General features: G+C 38.1%; 1 protein-coding gene across 2 annotated transcripts in view; it reads left to right on the top strand.

Annotated features, from left to right (window-relative positions):
- Nucleotides 1–2,362: 2,362 nt before the first annotated feature.
- dpy19l3 (dpy-19 like C-mannosyltransferase 3) overlaps nucleotides 2,363–18,640 on the top strand; it is a 76,599-nt gene continuing 60,321 nt past the window's right edge. Inside the window, exons 1-5 of one of the 2 annotated variants that reach the window (XM_033990892.2) lie at nucleotides 2,363–2,563; nucleotides 3,592–3,726; nucleotides 4,453–4,580; nucleotides 13,427–13,517; nucleotides 16,703–16,824. In XM_033990892.2, the coding sequence (XP_033846783.1) occupies nucleotides 3,612–3,726; nucleotides 4,453–4,580; nucleotides 13,427–13,517; nucleotides 16,703–16,824 (456 nt within the window). In that variant the 5' untranslated portion in view covers nucleotides 2,363–2,563; nucleotides 3,592–3,611. Of the gene's footprint in view, nucleotides 2,564–3,591; nucleotides 3,727–4,452; nucleotides 4,581–9,613; nucleotides 10,532–13,426; nucleotides 13,518–16,702; nucleotides 16,825–18,640 lie in introns of those variants that run through there. The other variant, XM_055230185.1, reaches the window with a different exon arrangement.

Raw genomic sequence — 18,640 nt, forward strand, 5'->3', positions numbered from 1 at the left:
AATAATTTTGAAATAATCACGACCCTCTTAATTCAATAATGTTTTTTATTTTTTTGAATCCACTCCATTGTTTTACCATCTTCTTTGTGCCGTCATTGAACTCCAGTCTATTAAGTTCTTCAATAGGGTCAGTCTTTCTGTCTAAACCCTTTTTAAAGTTCAGCCATGAAAAGTCCGGATCACGGCAAAGTAATCAAATAAGAAGAGGAGAGAAAGTAGGTTAAATAAAGGGCACTGAGTGAATCTAAGTAGCTTTCAGGGACAGTCTGGGCAAAGCAGTTCTCAAGTCCTGGTTTCGCACCACTTTAGGTATTGCCACGGCGAAGAAGAGGTATTTTCAACACACTCAACCAAACAAGAGGCATGTTATCTTAAAAGGCACACCTGCAGTCTGCACTTTATGAAAAATGGCAAGTAGAAAGGAGACATTTCAGGATTTGCTTCTACTAAAATGCAGCTAAATACAGTTTTATTTCCCTGTAGTCTGCCACTTGCTATCGCTCTGATAATCTTTGGACTCGCTGTGTCTTTTCAAGCTGTGAGGTTGTCACTTTTAGGTCTGGCTGTTCTCAAAAATAGAACATGTTGCTACTTTACCGTTTATTGTTAATTCTAGGCCCCTTTTTACTCTAATCACTCTGTATTATTGGCTATAGCTATACTGCATATAAGACCTACATTTTGCAATAAATGAACCTGCCCTCTCCCTGTGTACACCATTTTCTGACCTATGCTACAATATTGTCATCAAAAACACACCCAGAGTTGTGTATTGTTTCATTCACCCATATTTGACACACAAATCCTGTATATTTAGACTGTGTTCTCTCAAACGGAAAACACTGTTCCACCTTGTGATGTCATGTGGTAATACAGGAACAGTGTATTTTTAAACTACGTACACATTCACCAAAATTGAGCCCTGGAATTGCCAGTCTGTACTGACCTAATGGTAAACTGTGGCTTGAAAACTACTGCTTCATGACATCACAAAGTGGAACAGACTATGTAGACAGAAGAGAGACTAATAATAAAGCATTACCCATGTGTGAATGAAACAATACACTACTCTGAGTATGTGTTTGATGAGGTAACAGCATTCTAATATGACTTAACAAGAATCCAAGTTACCCAGGAGGGGTGTCAAAGTGGGAGAGTAAAGGGTACTCATTCACCTGGGGCCCAGTGCAGGACAGGGCCCTTGCAAACTCTGTAATGTGCCCTTTTCATAGGGAACATGTAGTGTGGGGCCATCAAAACTGTTTGTACTTTGTACCCAGGGCCCATTTTGTGCAACAAACCTGAGGTAATTTCAAACAGCCCAGCCTACTATTACTACAGGGAGGTTTCTTGTTGTATGTCATCATAGGGGTCCCCTACCTCAAGCTTAGCTGCTGAGAGCGATCCATGGCTGAGACACCTGAGGGGTACACTAGGTAGGTGGATGGACATAGTTCGGCTTTAATTCAGTGAGCTGGTTTCTCAAAGCCTGAACTTCAGCTCAAAGATAATGGTTGTCATGAAGCAGGTTTTACACACAGAACTGGCCATCTGATGAACAGCTGGTTATAAAATATTCAATTATAAAAACTACTAATAACAAACTAAATGGATTTCTGTACATTGACCCATATCTGACAGTATTGCTCATTTGACTCTACTTCTTTGCACATTTAATACTTCTACTATTATTTACTATTTATTATGATTATGACGATGATTATTATTAATATTAGTTATTATTATTATTATTATTATTATTATTACAATTGTATTATTATTTTGTTATTTACTACTATTATTTACTATTCTACTATTATAAATTCTAGTTATTTGCATATGTTTTGCAATTTATTAAACAGCTTTAGTTTAATAAATAGCATAAAATACACTGGAAAAAGCAGCACACTTCTTCTTCTAATAGTTTGCAATATAGACCCAAATTGTGAGCATAATATTCTACACATTGCTGAGCAAAGTGAGGTTTTCGGAGACTATGGGGGGATGTGTGGCGTTATCCGCGCTGTGCAGACCGTGGAATATAAAACTTATGAATCTGAAGACCTACAGAAGAAAGTGATCTAGTGAAGGATTGAAGAGCTGTGTGTGAGAGCGCCCCCTGTGGTGGACACTGGTGAGTTAAACCTCCCTCTGTACGCGCGCGCTTCTGAGTTTGACTATCTATTTCACTTCGTAGTACACTCCTCTGACATGTTTGCTCAATTAAATAATACATTTCTAAACAATAATTATTTCATCCAGAAGGTAAGTAATACATTTTATATATCAAAAATAAAATAAAATAAAATAAAAAATCATCGTCTATTTCATAATAAAAGTACGCGCTCTTATTCTGAAATCCAACCTGGCGCGTGTTCCGGTTCAGTCCTCCTCGCGCGGCGGCATGTAGCACCCAGAGAGCGATTCCCAGCCTGCGAGAGGAAAAAAGAGGAGAAATATGATCCATCTGTCCGGATAGACAAGTGACACAGACAGGAGAGACAGAGGGACAGAGAGACAGAGGGAGGGGAGACTGGACTGTCCTCCCAGCGGCCGGAGGAGGGTGAGGCTCTGCTAAGCACCGCATATACAGCTCCATTGTTTCTGCTGACAAGATAGTGAGATAACGGGAACCATCCTTCCTTCCTTCCTTCCACGTTGTGTTTTGCAGAATATTCATACGTATGCACTGGTTTTATCCATTAGAACGGTTCATTTGTTTAATCTGCACAGCATCCACTAAATACCATAATCCCATCATGTAGTGAGTCCCTTATTCTTGTTTCCTACCAGGCTGTGGGAATTTGTGGTCTGGTGGTTAGATGAGGGTCATGGTAACAGATGATTGCGTGGTTTGGGCAGAGACCTGATCACAAACAAACAAGCAGACATGTCACGTCCAATAGGCTTTGTTTACGTAATTGAATCCATGTACTGTGGGTCTATATTGACAGAGGGAGAATGCACACACAGTGGTATCACACAAGTGGATATGTAGGCCTATCTAGTAAATGCAGTACAATTCAAGTATTTCCAATAATCTTCAAATAAATCAACGTAAAATATAATATAGGCTTGTTAACTATGTAACTTTTCCAATGTGGGTTTTGCCATCTTCTTGTCTCCATGCAGATGCCATTGATTTGCTTCTAATGTTCCACAGTGTCGCATTAAACAAATCTATTTTACTTTATTCAATTACCAGTGCATTAGTTTGCTCACAAAAACACTAGAAAACTTGCATTCTCTCTGTGATTGAGCTTGCCTTTCCAAAGAACTCACCTGTAACTTGCCATAGTGGTGTCACCGTCTTTGTCTCCATGGAGTTTAATGCCGTACTGTGGAACATTCCAAGGGAAGCAAAACCTGAGAAGCAGGTGGCGGACCCTCTGCAAGAAAAGTTACAATAAATTGTGTTGTATTTTTAATCCAGTCATCAACACATATAGCTTCATTGGGGATTTATGGGTATTAATGTGTGCGGGCTATACTTTTAATCTGAACCCCAGGAAGATTGACAACCACCATTGTCCAAGCTCATGGGGTTTCCAATAATAAATAAACAAATATATACGTATATTTCTTCTTTAGGCTAGCAGCAGTAATTCACCATGAGTGCCCTGCGTCAGAGGAAAGGGTCCAAGGGGAAGGAGGCACCCGTGAGCCCTGAGCTGCACCCACAACATCCCAACTGCTGCTCCGAACATCCAGAGAGGATATGGCATGGTAAAGGAGTTTGCAGACATGATCTTTCTCCATAACTCTAGATATGATAGAATAACAAATCAGAAGTACCATGATTAGTGCGATATGTTGTTATAGAAACAAAGAAAAAAAAATCACAATAATTTTGAAACTGCTGTACATCACTGACACAATAACGAAAAACAGAACATTTTCTTCAAGTCTTTTTGAATGAACAATATGTGTACCACTTAAGTTGGAGTTAATGAGTTATAGCCAAATTTAAATGAAAACGCTTCTTGTTAATACATATATTAAATATTAAACCACAAAAACATTTTCCAGCTTTCATTTATTGAACGATAAGCTGATATAATAATTATTGTGACAGCCTTATGGTTTGTATTTTATTGTATTAGTATAAGAAATTTGATCATACGATTTTAATACTCCCAAAAAAATATATTCAATTGAAATGATTAAAAGTCTGTGTCTAAAAAATTGAATTATTTACATTATAACAAAAAAAAAAAAGGTTATTCACATTGTCAATAGATCGCTTCTGTTTATATAATGGTTATTCTGAAAATGCTTAAAATGTATGTCAGAACATTCACTCAAATGTAAAATTGATTAATCGTCCTAGTTACCTTTTTTGAACCAGAATTACAGGAGACTTTCTTTGCTATAATATTATTTACTGATGTGTATTATGTGTACATAGATAAATGACTTTTGCTCTTGGTTAAGCTTGTTTCCTTTGCACAGGTGACTGGTCCTGGGGGTCAATCATCTGGACGTCTATTGGCTGGTCCGTGTCTGTCGGCCTTGGGCTGCTGTGCTGTATCTATGTGGCAACACTGCACGAGAATGACCTGTGGTTCTCCAATATCAAGGTAAATATTATCAAGATCATGAGCTGTTTTGGACTGTCTGCGAAGTCAGTGCTTAAGTATTTCAGTTGTTAAGATAATTAGATAATTTTTGTTTTTAAGGTGCTCAAAAGGGAATTTTTAGTGTAGGTTCAGCCTCATGCTTGTATCTATGGAGGTGTTATTGCTTTGCCAAGAATTTTCCACAGTATGGCATTAAACCTCTATGTCTCTAAAATTTCGAACTCAATTTCGATCCTAAAGAATAGACTTGATGCTCACTGATTATGATACCACGATGATAACAAAAAAATACTCCTTTGAGATTTAAATTAAATTGTAGTACTTTCCTTTTATATTACCACGTGACTTTGTATCTGTGTCTCAGTCGTCCAAGTAGGTTCCATAGTGGTCTAAGTCTATGAGGTCCTATGTGATCGAACACATTCTAAAGCTATTCAGGAAAGGTTAATTTCTGTCGTGTGAGTGTGACTTTTTTTTAGTATCGATACTTGCTTAAATGAGTATCTATTTTTGATACTAGTTTTAATATATACTCTGTGGATCAGATGTGTGGAGAGGCAACTCTTCTCAAAGTAATAATTCATATTTTTCAAGGTATCTATTCAGCAAAGACAATCAGATAAGTTTAATGCCATATTCTGGAAAATTTCACACACCACAATAACATCTTAAAGGAGACAGGAGACAAAAGTTACCTAGGTCAACTTTAAGCATGAATCTTTCTAGAACAGGTTGTCCCTCAAGTGTGGTCAGCTGCTCAAGCCATTACCATGACTACCACATTCAGATGTTCAAAACTCATATTTTACAAGAAACAATAGACATTTAAGTGACACTTTAATATGAAGGTTATCTATGCTCTGGCATTACATGTAAGCTCACGGATATAGATATAGCACATATGGAAAATCACTGAGCTTTTGTCCATATGATTTTTTTTGAGTCCTGGTTTCTTCTTATCTCCGGAGGAACTTTAACTCCTATCAGAGCTAGCTAGCCAATCAGTATTCTTCCCAAAACAGTCTTGAAATGGCTACAAAAGTATGATTGTTTTTCCATGAAAGCTGAAGGATTCATTTCCATTTTTGTTGAACCAAAACACGACATTATAAAACACCGCTGTTAAATATCCCTTTAAACTTTTCACACAGCATCAGAACACGGTGCACTGCCAGTAATGAAGTCAGCGCAATAGTTTATCCAGAGCTTTGCCTGAGAAATATGGAGCAGATTTATAACTGGACATTGGGCAGAGAAATGTTCTGCCAGACACATAACTGACCAAATCTGTGTTGTTTGCATGTGCTGCCTGGTCATCTGTTTTAGGGAACATGTGCGGCCGCCAACCTCATGATCTAGTGATGTCAAATGTTTATCACGTGGCTTCTGGAGAGTTACTGTACTGTAGAGGTGAAAACAAAAGAGAGTTCTTTCAAAAAAAAAAAAAAGAGCAGCTACTTTCACCCATTCACAAGTCTGCAATCAAAAATTAATCTGAAAATAACCAGTAATAAGACAAATTATGTAGATTCCATACAAGATGTGAATAGTCAAAAAAAAAATAAAAAATCAAATTCGTAATTTAATAAGCCAATAATATTGTAATGTATCGCAACAACTTGACGATAATCTAATATGTTATGACATTTTTGACCTAGAAAATTATCTTTAATAATATGAAGATGTCAGCCAATAATAAAAATCAACTTTAAAATAAACTTTGTGCCCTTAAAACACTTAAACACTAAATGGTAGCATTTTTTTTGCCAAGGAACATTATCACATTATTGGCTCATCAGACTTTTTCCATTATTGGCCTAGTATTATATTATCATCTTATTACATTTTAAATTGGCCAAAATTGTCGACATTAGATTATTGGTCACCATGTTAATAGTGGCTACAGGGCAACATGCCAAAATCTTAATATCAGATTTTTTCCACTCTAGTTTTTCTGTTTGTTCACACTTCGCCGTTATTGGTTAAGTTCACCTTTCCCTCATCCAAACCATAACAGAGGTTGACTAATAGGACTGAGTGAGGGAAATTGTCTGTGTTTGAGCGTGCTCCATTAAAACCACAAAATGACATAATAATAGCCCCTGGAATGAGATCATGATGTGATTTGATCAATGTGTCACCCAGCCTTAATATGAATGTGGTCACACAATTACTCAGTTGGGGTTTTTATGCCAGATGCCCTTTCGGTTGCATTTGATGTAATTGTTGTTTGCAATGTGGGTGAGGTCTGTGTTCTCAAATGGGATTCAAACAAGTGGTTAAAACTCCTACTCCTCACCACTACTACCTCAAACAAATGCAAAATCTAAAACAGATAATACACACATTTTAATACTATGATAATGTCTCTTTCAAGTTGCGTGTTACTCAAGGTAAAAGCAATTCAAATTGGCTTTCAGTTTTTCTCCAGAACTGAAATTCCTAAAAATGTGTGGTTTGTGGTTCTGTTTCTTGTCATAAGCAGTTCAATCAAAGCTAATCCGTTGTCAGTGTTTAAATCTAGGCCAAGATCTGGTTACTTTTATAGTTCTATAATCCTGTGAAAGTCTTTCCGGACATTCATTCTCCATCTGAAAGGGCAAAAGTTTCCTAACACCAAAGTGGTGCAAGCTAACATTCCAAGGCCATTACTTGGTAACTTGGAAATCTTGTTTTGTTTATTTTATGGCCTAGAGACACAATTGTTTTACTAACTATGTTTCTAACTATGTAACTTGTTGTATTTTAGCTGAACACAACAGTGGTCAGATGCAATCTTTACTGTAAATGAGTATTGCCCAAACAACAACAGTGTTGATTGATTAGCATCTCGTGCAGACTATGCGATGTAAAAAAGGAAAAAGAAATGTCATTAGTTATGTTCATTCCCTCAGAGGCTGCGGTTTTGGAGAACTGCTGCTTGTTTTCTAGTTATTTAAAGGTATGGTGCGTAACTTTCTGGAGATGGCACTTTACCTTACCTTCCAAACATCCTCCATGGAGATAGATATGTTTTATGCCATACAGTGGAATATTATAGCCAAAGGAAGAACATTTCCATAGAAATAAGCTGCAGGAGGCCCTTCTCCAGACCAAGTAAGAGTCAGGTTTGTGGAGATACTAGCTCGCTCTCAGTAAGGACACATGTTTTTAGCGCAACAAACTCAAAACAAACACGCTAAAATAATAAGAATGAAAAGGATTGATAGATTTATAACACTACAATAATATAACAATGTCACCACAGACATATCGTCACTGGGATGAGATCACAGTTAATTTAAGTGAGCTATCGCTCAGCCTTCTTCCAATTCAATATATTGTAATTTAAAATATTTTTTTGTGAGACTTGAACAAAAGATTTTTGCTACATGCTTAACTTTAAATGTGATAGAAAATGACTATAGTCCATTTCTTGTTTGGACAAAGCTGCATTCACCTGATGATGCCGCAGTAGAATCTGACCCCGACTTGACCTCTCTGCTGTTAGTCACTTAAGAAGCTCAGTTTCACTTGTTCCTCTGGAGATCCACTGTCTGGGCTGCTTCTTTTCTCAACAACCAAATGTTTTCTCATGCGCCCAACTGCAGGCCAAGTGGGATGGATGAGGCCTGTAAAGCATGCGGGAAAAGAGTTGCCAGACATGCTATCTGAGCGGCAGTTTATAGTAGTCGATACAGATGACGTTTAGATGATGATGAGGTAAAATAGTATTCTTTGATAGAGTTAATTATCAACAATAGGTTAAAAAATAAAAGAATGTGAAATTTCTGGCTTCATTCCTACTGCTGTGTGCTGTTTATCTTTCTATAGGGTTTCAGTGGTAAATCTCCTTATTTATGCCACAGTTTTTCATCTATAACTATGAATTTTGCGGTTTGAAATGTTCCTTAGCTTTTCCTGTCTGTTTGAATGTTTATGGTGTTGGTTGGGGAGGCTGCCACGATTTAGACAATTTGACCCAAGGCAGCTGTGACTAGCTTTGTCGATTCTACCACCAGCGATATAGTTCACAAGTGTTAATACAATTTGTATTGTTGAGACTGAGATTTTGAAATACATTTTTAAATCAAATAAAGTTAAACTCAAGGCTTCTAGATAGAAAATGTTAAATAATAAAGTGTATTTCTAATTTGTATTCCTTCTTTTGATATTTTTACTAACACCACTGTGCTGAAATGTACTTTTCTATGTACTTTAGAGTGCGTATTGCCCAGATAACCATTAACAATGATTCAAATCTTCCTTAATAGTCGACAAGCCACTCCAAGACATTATTCGGATTATTCATTGCAAACTTAACACCAGGAAAAACCAGCCTGGTTCTAATAGCCAACCTTTACCCCGTACACTTGACACATCTGTAAGACATTTAGCGCATATTTTTTCTCATCTTGTCTTTTCAACACGGAGTCTAAATCCTCACGCTTGTTGCCACCACTCCTCCCCACCACACGTGCACCCGGGTCGGACAGCAGCTGCCTTAATCTGCCCCTTAAATTCATCCCCTGTGAAGTCATCCAGGTCGCTCCCCTCCTGTCTGGTCCAGTTTATTTTTTCAGACGCTCGCTCACAGCTGGACACGGCTTCACGATCTGCAAAAGCCTCTAGGATAAATCTTCCCGACATTTTCCTAGAGAAGTTCCAACGTGTAGGATTCCCGCCCCCGGCTGACTCTTTTCCTGTGTTTTTTTATGGATAAGAGGTTACCAGTAAGTTAGCTCCCTCACTTTTTCCCCATGTTCTGCAGCTTATCTGACAGTAAGCTGTTCATGCAGGGGTGGCTGGAGCTCTGACATGACATTTGGAGTGGTTAGACTAAAGATTTCTTTTTGTTCTCTTTTTTAACGGAACTTGTTTTTTAGACGCAATGGAAGTTTGGAATTGGACTGCTGTGACTTGGATTCTAACAGCACAGATTCACTTGGAAGATTCGTGAAGAACTATTGACAAATAGTGACAAACCTTTAGGTGATTTACATATAGATTTGGTATATTTTATTTTTTTGGAGTTCTACAAGTTCTACATGTATTTTGTGCAGACTTGGGACTGACACAATTTTTTTCTTGGCTCTTTTTGACTGGATTGCAAACTGGATTACTTACTGGTCTTCCCTTCAGTCGCAATAGCCAATTTTTTACCCTCTTCAGTAGCATTGATGTGCATATTGATTCTGAATTCTCTTTGGACTACGCCTTGTTCATGCAACCTACATCATTTATCCAAGTTTCGCATTGGCACATATACCGGAATCTCATCATTATGTGGTTGAATTCTTGTTAGAAATTATTAAATCCTCAATATTCTCTGTGGAGCTTGAACTTGTAACCCTTCGCTGTTCTCCTGACCCTAATTTAAACCGCGGATTAGCCATCTCATCAGAGTTCGGGAGAAGAAGCCAGTGCTTGTTTAGCTCGAGGCCAGCTCAAAATGAGGATTGGGAAGGAAACGAACGGCTCATTCCCGCTGAGAACGCTTTTGCATATTACCTTTGGCAACAAACTGAAAGTGATTAAAAGGCAAATTTGTTTGGACTGACTTCAGATAAAAAATACATTTACGCCTGTCACGTGTTTGGAAGGCTTTTGTAGAATTGTAGCTCTACCTTACGTCAGCCAATGAGAAGATACAGGAAGATTTTAATAAATATTTGAACATGGAGCTTCGGAAGAGGGTCCTGCATGGCGAGGAACTTAATTTGGTCATCAAGCAAGCCGCCACGGCCAAAGGGAACACGCCAAAACAACCCAACGCCCAAAAGGGGGGCAGAAAGGAAGCGTTTTCATTTGCGTTTGCTAATTTTTCCGGTTCAAGCGCTCTACCCCACCGGCCCTGGCAACCAAGCGTTTCCACGGCGACCGGGCTGCTATTGGCCGGTCTCTTGGCACTGACACAGGCCTGGAGTGTTAACGCAATTCACGAAAATCTTCTGTGGTTCTCCCAGCTCACGGTAGGAGTCACGCAACTGGAATTATTGATACGGTTTTAATTCAGTGCTTTAATTAGCTCGGCATGTCGGGGAGAGAGAGAGACGGGAGGAAGAGCCCGGGGATGGGTTAGGCGAGTGGCAGTTTGTAAAGCGCCGCAAATAAAAGTGTCACACGCCTCACTGGGCTAATCTCGGATCACAGCAGGAGAGACTAAAAGTGAATGAAACCACCAGACTCTGAGGTTATTGTTGCGGCGGGATAAGCTGACACAAATCTTTGCATTAAATTCTTTATGGGCACAGTATTTATGTGCTTTATTTACTACAGTTTTAGTTGTGTAACTGATTATGAGCCATGAGTTTCTGAATCTAGTCCCCTCTCTCACTTTGATGTTGAACCATGACGGAGAAAGACATGTCTGGGATAGTCACCGGCAGTTGTTTCTACATGGTTCTCATTCAACATCTCTGATTGGTTAATATTACTTGACATTTGGGATGGATATATCAAGCTAATATTTGAACTTTATAGCATATCGGCCATCGGACTCAAATCTCACAGGCCGCTCACGAGGTAAACAACGTCGGTGAAGTGATCAGATCCACTGACCCACAGTTTGGCGGTGCGATTCCAGCTCCCACAGATGAATACTGTCACTGTGTCCTTGGGCAAGACGCTTAACTCACCTCGTCCCAAGTATCTGTGTACACTGGTGTATGAATGTGTGTGTGAATGGGTCAGTGGTTCTTTCTTGTAAAGCCCTTCGAGTGCCTTGAATGTGGAAAAGGACTATATATAAAACTGTGACCATTTACCATTTTGTTGTAAATTTTTATTACATAATTTGGCCCTACATATCGGCGCAAAAACCTTGTCGACCATCAGTTTCTCTGTAAATAATCGGCACCAGCCATTAACCATATTGTTCAACCTTTACTAACACAACATCAACATAAACATCCAACAGTTTTCGCTTTTCAATTTTGCACTGTTGTTATGTTTTAATACACAATGAAAAGTCTCAGTTTTCTCTGCAAATAGCAAAATATCCTTGTAAAAACCCCCAAAATAAAACAGTAATAAATAAAACAAAAAAATGGACATAACCTTGCAGTGTAGACCTCTATGAACATGCTCTGAAATGCATGAGATTCTCATTAGTTTAGTATTCATAATTCAGTCTTTTATCAAGCGTTTTAAAATGTGAACAGAATCATCCTATTAGAGCATAAATCGCAAATCTAATCTCAGTTCTTGTCAGGAAAATTGCAATAAGATATTTCCTTAAATCATTCACCCTTAATGCACTTTATGTTGATAATATTGTGAACCCAAATTTGTACTATTTAGTTTGCATATTAGACAATCTCATTCCCCAAATCTATTTTTCTGTTCACATTCTCTGACACTTACTATGCCTTTAGCACTTAATCTTCCATTGCTCTTCCCACCACAATTAACTCTTGGAGAGCAATGGGCTGACATGAAGCAGCTTGGAACATCTGTAAGAGTAATTAGACCAGTGCTCAGTCACAGCTGTAGTTGTAAGTGCGTGTTTCAATTTTCTCTTGTTTATTTTACCTCGAGCACGAGAAGTAAACCTGCTGACAGCGTGACATTTACAAGGCACCACGAGGGGAAATTGTATTTGAACGTGTGGAACAGCTTGTTTTTGGGTTTTGTTTCATTTTAAATATATCTTGGCTAGTTTCTTGTAAGCGATCAGTTATAAACAAAATAAATGGTACTAAATTTCTACACCTAATTAATTTCTAAAACTAGTCTTAATGAAGCATGAAGAAGGAGTGCAGTATGTAACTTTTTTGGCTACCTGATTGTCTCCATGGCGATGTTATTACTTCCACAGTAAAGAATGAGACATAAAACAACAGAACTGTCTTCCATTGATTCAATTGCATATGTTTTTGTTGCTTAGAAACATGTATTCTTACCATAAGATGGCCCTCCTCTCCACAGATCTAACCTGTAACTTAGTCAAGTGGCATCTGTTGCTTGTTTCCATGGAGATAGTTATTATTTTTAATGCCATACTGTGAAAAATTCCAGAGAAACCAATAACATCTTCATGGAGACCAACAGAGCGAATCCTGTATCAAAAACGTTACATAGTGCACCTGTATTCATAATGAACAAATAGTTTATTCTAGATTATTTAGGCTTAGTAATGAATAACCCTTACCATAACTCTTAATCCTTTTAATGAAGCAGTAGACGTTAGCTCAGAACCTGCAGAATTCACTCCCTGAGCTGCCAAAACTGCACTAGCACTGCAGTTGCTTGGGTTTAGATGGTGATTATACAGAGTCATTTATGGTTTATGTCCAACCGGTTCAGTCATAGGATCAAAACCCAAATGAGAAACACACACGAGAGACACATGTGAGACTCATTCTGATTAGATAATAATCAAAACAACAAACAATACTCCATCATGTCCATTGTTTTTGTAATTAAGAATGAATCAGCATTACAACCTCGTTTCTGGGGACACAGATAAGTCATGTTAATAGGACCATACCCTCTTAAACTATTACATGTGGCACTTTATTTTGTTCATTACAGCACTACATAAGACACTGTTGTTGGAAAATCTTCAAAATCTTCCTTGACATCTGCGACTGCCGTAACACGAATCAGTCTAATACAAAGACAGCTGTGGAAGGAAATCCATAAATGCAATTCAAGATGGCATCCCATTCTTGTTTACTTTCTGTTTCTCTAATCTGCGAGGAAGAGGCACACTATGCACCTGTCATATTTGAGTGTAGGATTACCGATGTATTAGCTGTACAGGCACATCCTGCTGCTTTCTGTCATGTCCTGCCAGCTCATTTGTTTTTATAATAAACCAGAGGAAGCGTTATTACATTTAACTGTGTTTTCTATGTTTCCAGGAAGTGGAGCGGGAGATCTCATTCCGGACAGAGTGTGGACTGTATTATTCCTACTACAAGCAAATGCTACAGGCGCCATCGATAAGTGAAGGTTCGTGCGATCAGACTTGATGTTAAACACTAAAGGTGCACTATGTAACTGTTCTTGTGGATATCCGCCATCTTTGTCTCTATGGAAATGTTATTGCACACAGTGGACACTATGGTATTTAACTTATCTGTGTTGGAAATAATAACTTGATACAGGTTAGATCTGTGGACAGGTGAAGTAAGACTGCCTGTTTTGCAAGGTATTTTAGCAATAACAGCACTTATAATTGAATAAATGTAATAAAGATAAGGTTAATGCTATACTGAGGAATATTCCAGGCAAAGGATACAGACAAGCAGGGGACGGACCCATAGACTGTTTATATACATGGACATAGCTAACCTGCTAGCTGCCGCTTTCCAAATAGGAAGTGATCATGGACGCGCTTCCGGCTCCTTCGACTCCAGTTCACTTTACATTAGAAAACTGTTGCACCTCTCTCTCAGGCTTATCATTTATTTTTATTTTGCTGTTTTGTCCGTAGCTCAAGATATGAACATTAATAAGAGACAACCATTGCTAAGCGTCCGCCCCCTGCGAAACCAGTGGTGCGGGCTGGAAGGGGCGTTACCTTCAACAGCTTTGCTCCAGATTGGCTCTTTGGTTGCTAGGATACTCGCGGTCAGAATTCAAAATATGAAATTCGGCTCTAAATTCACGCCTTTAACTGCTCGCCCTCATGAGCTTCATCAACACTACGGGTAACATCACACTCCCTTAGTCCACTTCTTTATACAGTCTATGGACGGACCCCATCTAACATAAAAATTACATAGTACACCTTTAAACCGGCACAGAAAATAGACTGAAAATGTGTTAAAAATAAGTTAAAAAGAACGCCCCATTTCTTCCCAAATTGTCAATATTGTAATTAGGCCAACTACTTCCCTATTGCAATAAACAAAAAATACTGTTATAAGAGGTTCTCCTTGGACTTGAAATGTCCTTATTTAAAAAAAGAAAGAAGCCTGGATTCATTCAGCCTTGGTTTAGTTGATAATATTTATTTTGAGAAATCTCTTATTGTATCACACAACACATTCTTAAAACAAAGCAAATTTGGAATTGAACTTGTACTTTTATCACAGAAGCTGGAAAATGCTCTCTACACCCTTTTGTTTTCTGTGCAGCTGCAGCTAACTGAACTGCTGTTGACGCTTAGTTTGTTGTGAGTGAAATTACTCTAATTATTTAGCTGGCCTTTGCCTGCTAAGCCCCTGATTGTTTCCAAGCTCCTTTTCTAGCCAATGCAAATAATTGAGCTGTGAACTAATCAAAGCATGGACTGTCTGACCTCACTGTCTGGACCAAAATACCTTTAACTTCTTTTTTTAGTTCAAATAAATCACAAGAAAATAACAGCACAGCATTCGCAATGTGTGGAGCAGTGAAAGAAAATGATGAATTTGAAGAATATGGCAAAACATAGCAGCAAAGGTGGAAATATGTCACAGTGGTGTAGAGGTCATAGAGAGAGGCTAAGGAAAAGCAAATAAATCAATAAGTGGAGTTTAAGAGTTTGCTGTATGGCTATAATATATTCGGTGAGAAGAAACATCGCTGGTTTTATGGGCTCATTTCATGGATCAAGAACGCGTCGATGATCAAGGTGACACATGGCTGCATAAGCCAAAACTCCTCTGCTCCTTCTGATGTCAACATTTGTCTCAGTGCAGTGGGAGCATATGACTCCACAATGGCTGTCCGCAGAATGTATTGTGGGTTCCTCATTGTGTTGCTGTGTTGGTGCTTTTAGAGATTGAGTTGCAAGAAACAAATCATGTCTGGAGTGGATTCTGTAAGTGGTCAGGAGTTGGTTCATCACAAATTTACTTTAAAGCCATACATAAGTGATATTCCATATGTCTGTGTAGACCCTCAGTCGTCCAGGTCTGATCCATAGCAAAAGACGAAGTTCAAATCTGTCAACTGGACAAATCGTAGGAGTGAAGATGTTTCGCTGCTCATCCAAGCTGCTTCTTCAGTTCTGGATTTCCATATCCATATCACCTAAAAAGAGCAGACAAACTTGCAAAACCTTGATTCATATTGATGTCAGGACCAGACTGGTGTAAAACTATGATAATGACCATCGGTCAGGTTCTTCCCCACCAAACAAAGTCATAATAAGAAAAAAAAATGCGAACACCTGTTATGCAGGAAGTTTAAACCTATAAAAATTGTAAGATCTCCATGGAGACAAACAGGTGGCAGCCCACCACTGTGCTCTGCATGGGCCAAGTTCTCAGTAAGGCAGATTCATATCTCTTGTGAGGTATTGTTCACTAATCAAACCTGTAATAAAATACACAGGTGAAATGTTCTGCAGCTTGAAGTACTAGTGAAACTTTTCATGATAATCAGTTACTTTTGTGTGTTACGCCCAACAATCTCTAAAGTCATAATAAGAAAAAAAGTTTTAAAAAAGGCTTACACAGACTTACTGATAAAGGGAAGAATCGTATCAATCAGGTAAATCACACCTTTTCAATGTAACACATGCTGCAATAGTTTCTCTACTTTTAATTTCCTACACCTCAGTAGAAAATGATGTGTGAAGAACTTTCTTCGTATCAAGCAGTTTGAATTAACACGAGAGATAATCACCAATTATGTGCTGTTGAGAATCTGACTGATAGCATATTAAATGTGTTAGCATGTTAACTGTAACAGTATATTCTGGCATTACCACCACTGCAAACAGTACATTTAAACTTTAATGTCATTTTTAATGTCTTTTTTTACATGTGATACAAATTGAAATGAACATTCATGCCTTCAAATTTTTTTTTGAATATTATTGCAAATAAAAGCACGATATAGAAAAGAAAAAAAAAGATTAAGAAAGTGTCCACACTTAACTGACAGCTCTTGCCTTAGCTTGAACGAGCTAACCACATGTAAATGTATGAAGCAACCTTTACCTTAATAAAAGGTTACCTTAATAAAATCATAAAAAGCCACATCAAATATTATACTTTAAGTCAGGAAATGGCTCCAAGGTTGCAGTGATGACTTACCATACATTTTGAAACCGGCGATTATCCCCTAATGGTCTGCACTTCCAGGAAAGGTTCACGTCCATTCTTCACAGCTTGTCACAAAGCCAATAATAACTGTTATCAATCCATAGCACTGTGAAGAAACTATGGCATTTTAAAGTGCGTGTCTATTTTCTTTCTAAGGGCTCTCGGAGTTGATCCATGACAACTTGACAGAATCCAAGAGGACCATTAATCTCCTCCAGCGAATGAATATCTACCAAGAAGTCTTTCTGAGCGTGCTCTACAGACTGCTGCCCATACAGGTAACAAATGAATGGCAATTTGTTCAGTAAAAATGAGGATGTATTTCGTAACCCTGCTTAAATTTTCATTTATTTTGCTGGCTGATTTGTTATAGTGCTATAATGGCAAAATGGCATAGTTAGCACACCTGCCTCATATCGAGAAGGTCACAGATTTGATTTCCAGATATTTTTTTTTTTTTTTAATGAATCCCCATTAGTTGCTACCATGACAGTCCAGTAGTATTCCTGGGGTCCACTACATAATACAGTAATTACAAAATGGATGTAAAAGACGATACATTCACTAAAGGACCTGTACCTTGTTTTTTTTGTTTTTTTATCACCATGTATTTGAGCAATGTTTGTCTTGTCCCAGCACAGATATATTATATGAGCAGCTCCTGAGATTAAAAAAAGTGAGCTGTGTACTGTTTGCATCTAATTATAAAGCTATTTATTGTGTGATAATCAGGAGGTGTGCTTTAGCCTGCTAGTTGCTGTTAGGTTTACGGAAAAACTCCACACTCCACACTTGTGAAAAGCGTTTATAAACTCATCCGGGGAATAATTAGGATGCTCAGACTGCATAAGGTAAGTGAGGAATAGTCATTTAAACTGAACAAGTATTTTTAACATTTTAAGGCCGTAAAACTGTTGCAAAATGCCTTTAAGCCAAGCAGGTGATGTAACCAGGCCAAGTTACAGGTCCGGCCTGTGGAGAAGCAACCCACAAACATTTAACCAGACAAAGACAAGTGAATAAAGCCCTTCGCTTCCTGACAAGTTGCCCCAGTGGCTTTGAAGAATGGGTCAAATGCACAGACCACATTTCCCCGCAGAGAAAAGAAAGTCTACCTTACTTTTACTTGATCTTAAAAGCGTAGGAGTTCTGGTGGCATTTCACTTCTCAGTCTCCAGATGACAGTACCAGACACGCTCACACTTGTTACAATGAACAGTGAAAGGTTCCTTTATCGGCACATCAATTAACTGAGAAACAGTTCCTCGGATCTGTCTGCGATCCAGCTGAGCGACAAAAATGTCAGGAAGTAAAATATCAGACAAAGCTGTAAAATACCAGAGAGCGGCTAAGAGCAGATTCAGAGGCTGTCACTGCGGGTTCGTTTAGCAGGTGTAATGAGCTAGGGCTGAACGAGCTGGAAAGAATATCTAACTGGGAGGTTACGTATTGTGGTTGAACTTTGATTTTAAAGCCTACAACACAAATCTAAAGTGCACAGTTTAGGTGATGTACTTGATTTTTACTGTCTTAAAAATCTGAAATACAATTAATTTTAAACAATACAATATGTCTGTACTAGGCAGGACACTTTTTCTCAATTACACAGGGGAAAAAAAGCTGGTACAGGCCTATAAACATGTCGAAGAGCAATAACAAGTAATAGAAGAGATTATCACAATTATTGAATGACACTTCATTAAAAATGCTCCACAAAAACCATGGCATTTTTAAACAGGTCTATTTTAGAACATGTTTGTTGGGGGGGATATTGCAGGACTAGCTGGTTGTATTCATCAACAACGCATTCAGTATGGAGGAAATGCTCACAAATTATCTTGCTTGCTTGCAGCATTGCTTGTAGCACCAGTGATTTATTTACAGAAAGCAGCAATAGGCCTGTCACAATAATTACTATATCGACTTCAACTCCATTCAATATATTATAAATGGAACAATCATTTTGGGGAGGAATATTTATCGTGGTTAATATTTTTTTGTAGGAGTGGGGGATTTCTGGTTATTTTTCTGCAAATGATCAGCTGTAGAAGGTTGAATTATTAACTAAAATTACAAAAAACGAATTACTAAAGT

Source organism: Periophthalmus magnuspinnatus, chromosome 3, assembly GCF_009829125.3.
Source record: "Periophthalmus magnuspinnatus isolate fPerMag1 chromosome 3, fPerMag1.2.pri, whole genome shotgun sequence".
In the NCBI taxonomy this organism is placed as follows: Eukaryota; Metazoa; Chordata; class Actinopteri; order Gobiiformes; family Gobiidae; genus Periophthalmus; species Periophthalmus magnuspinnatus.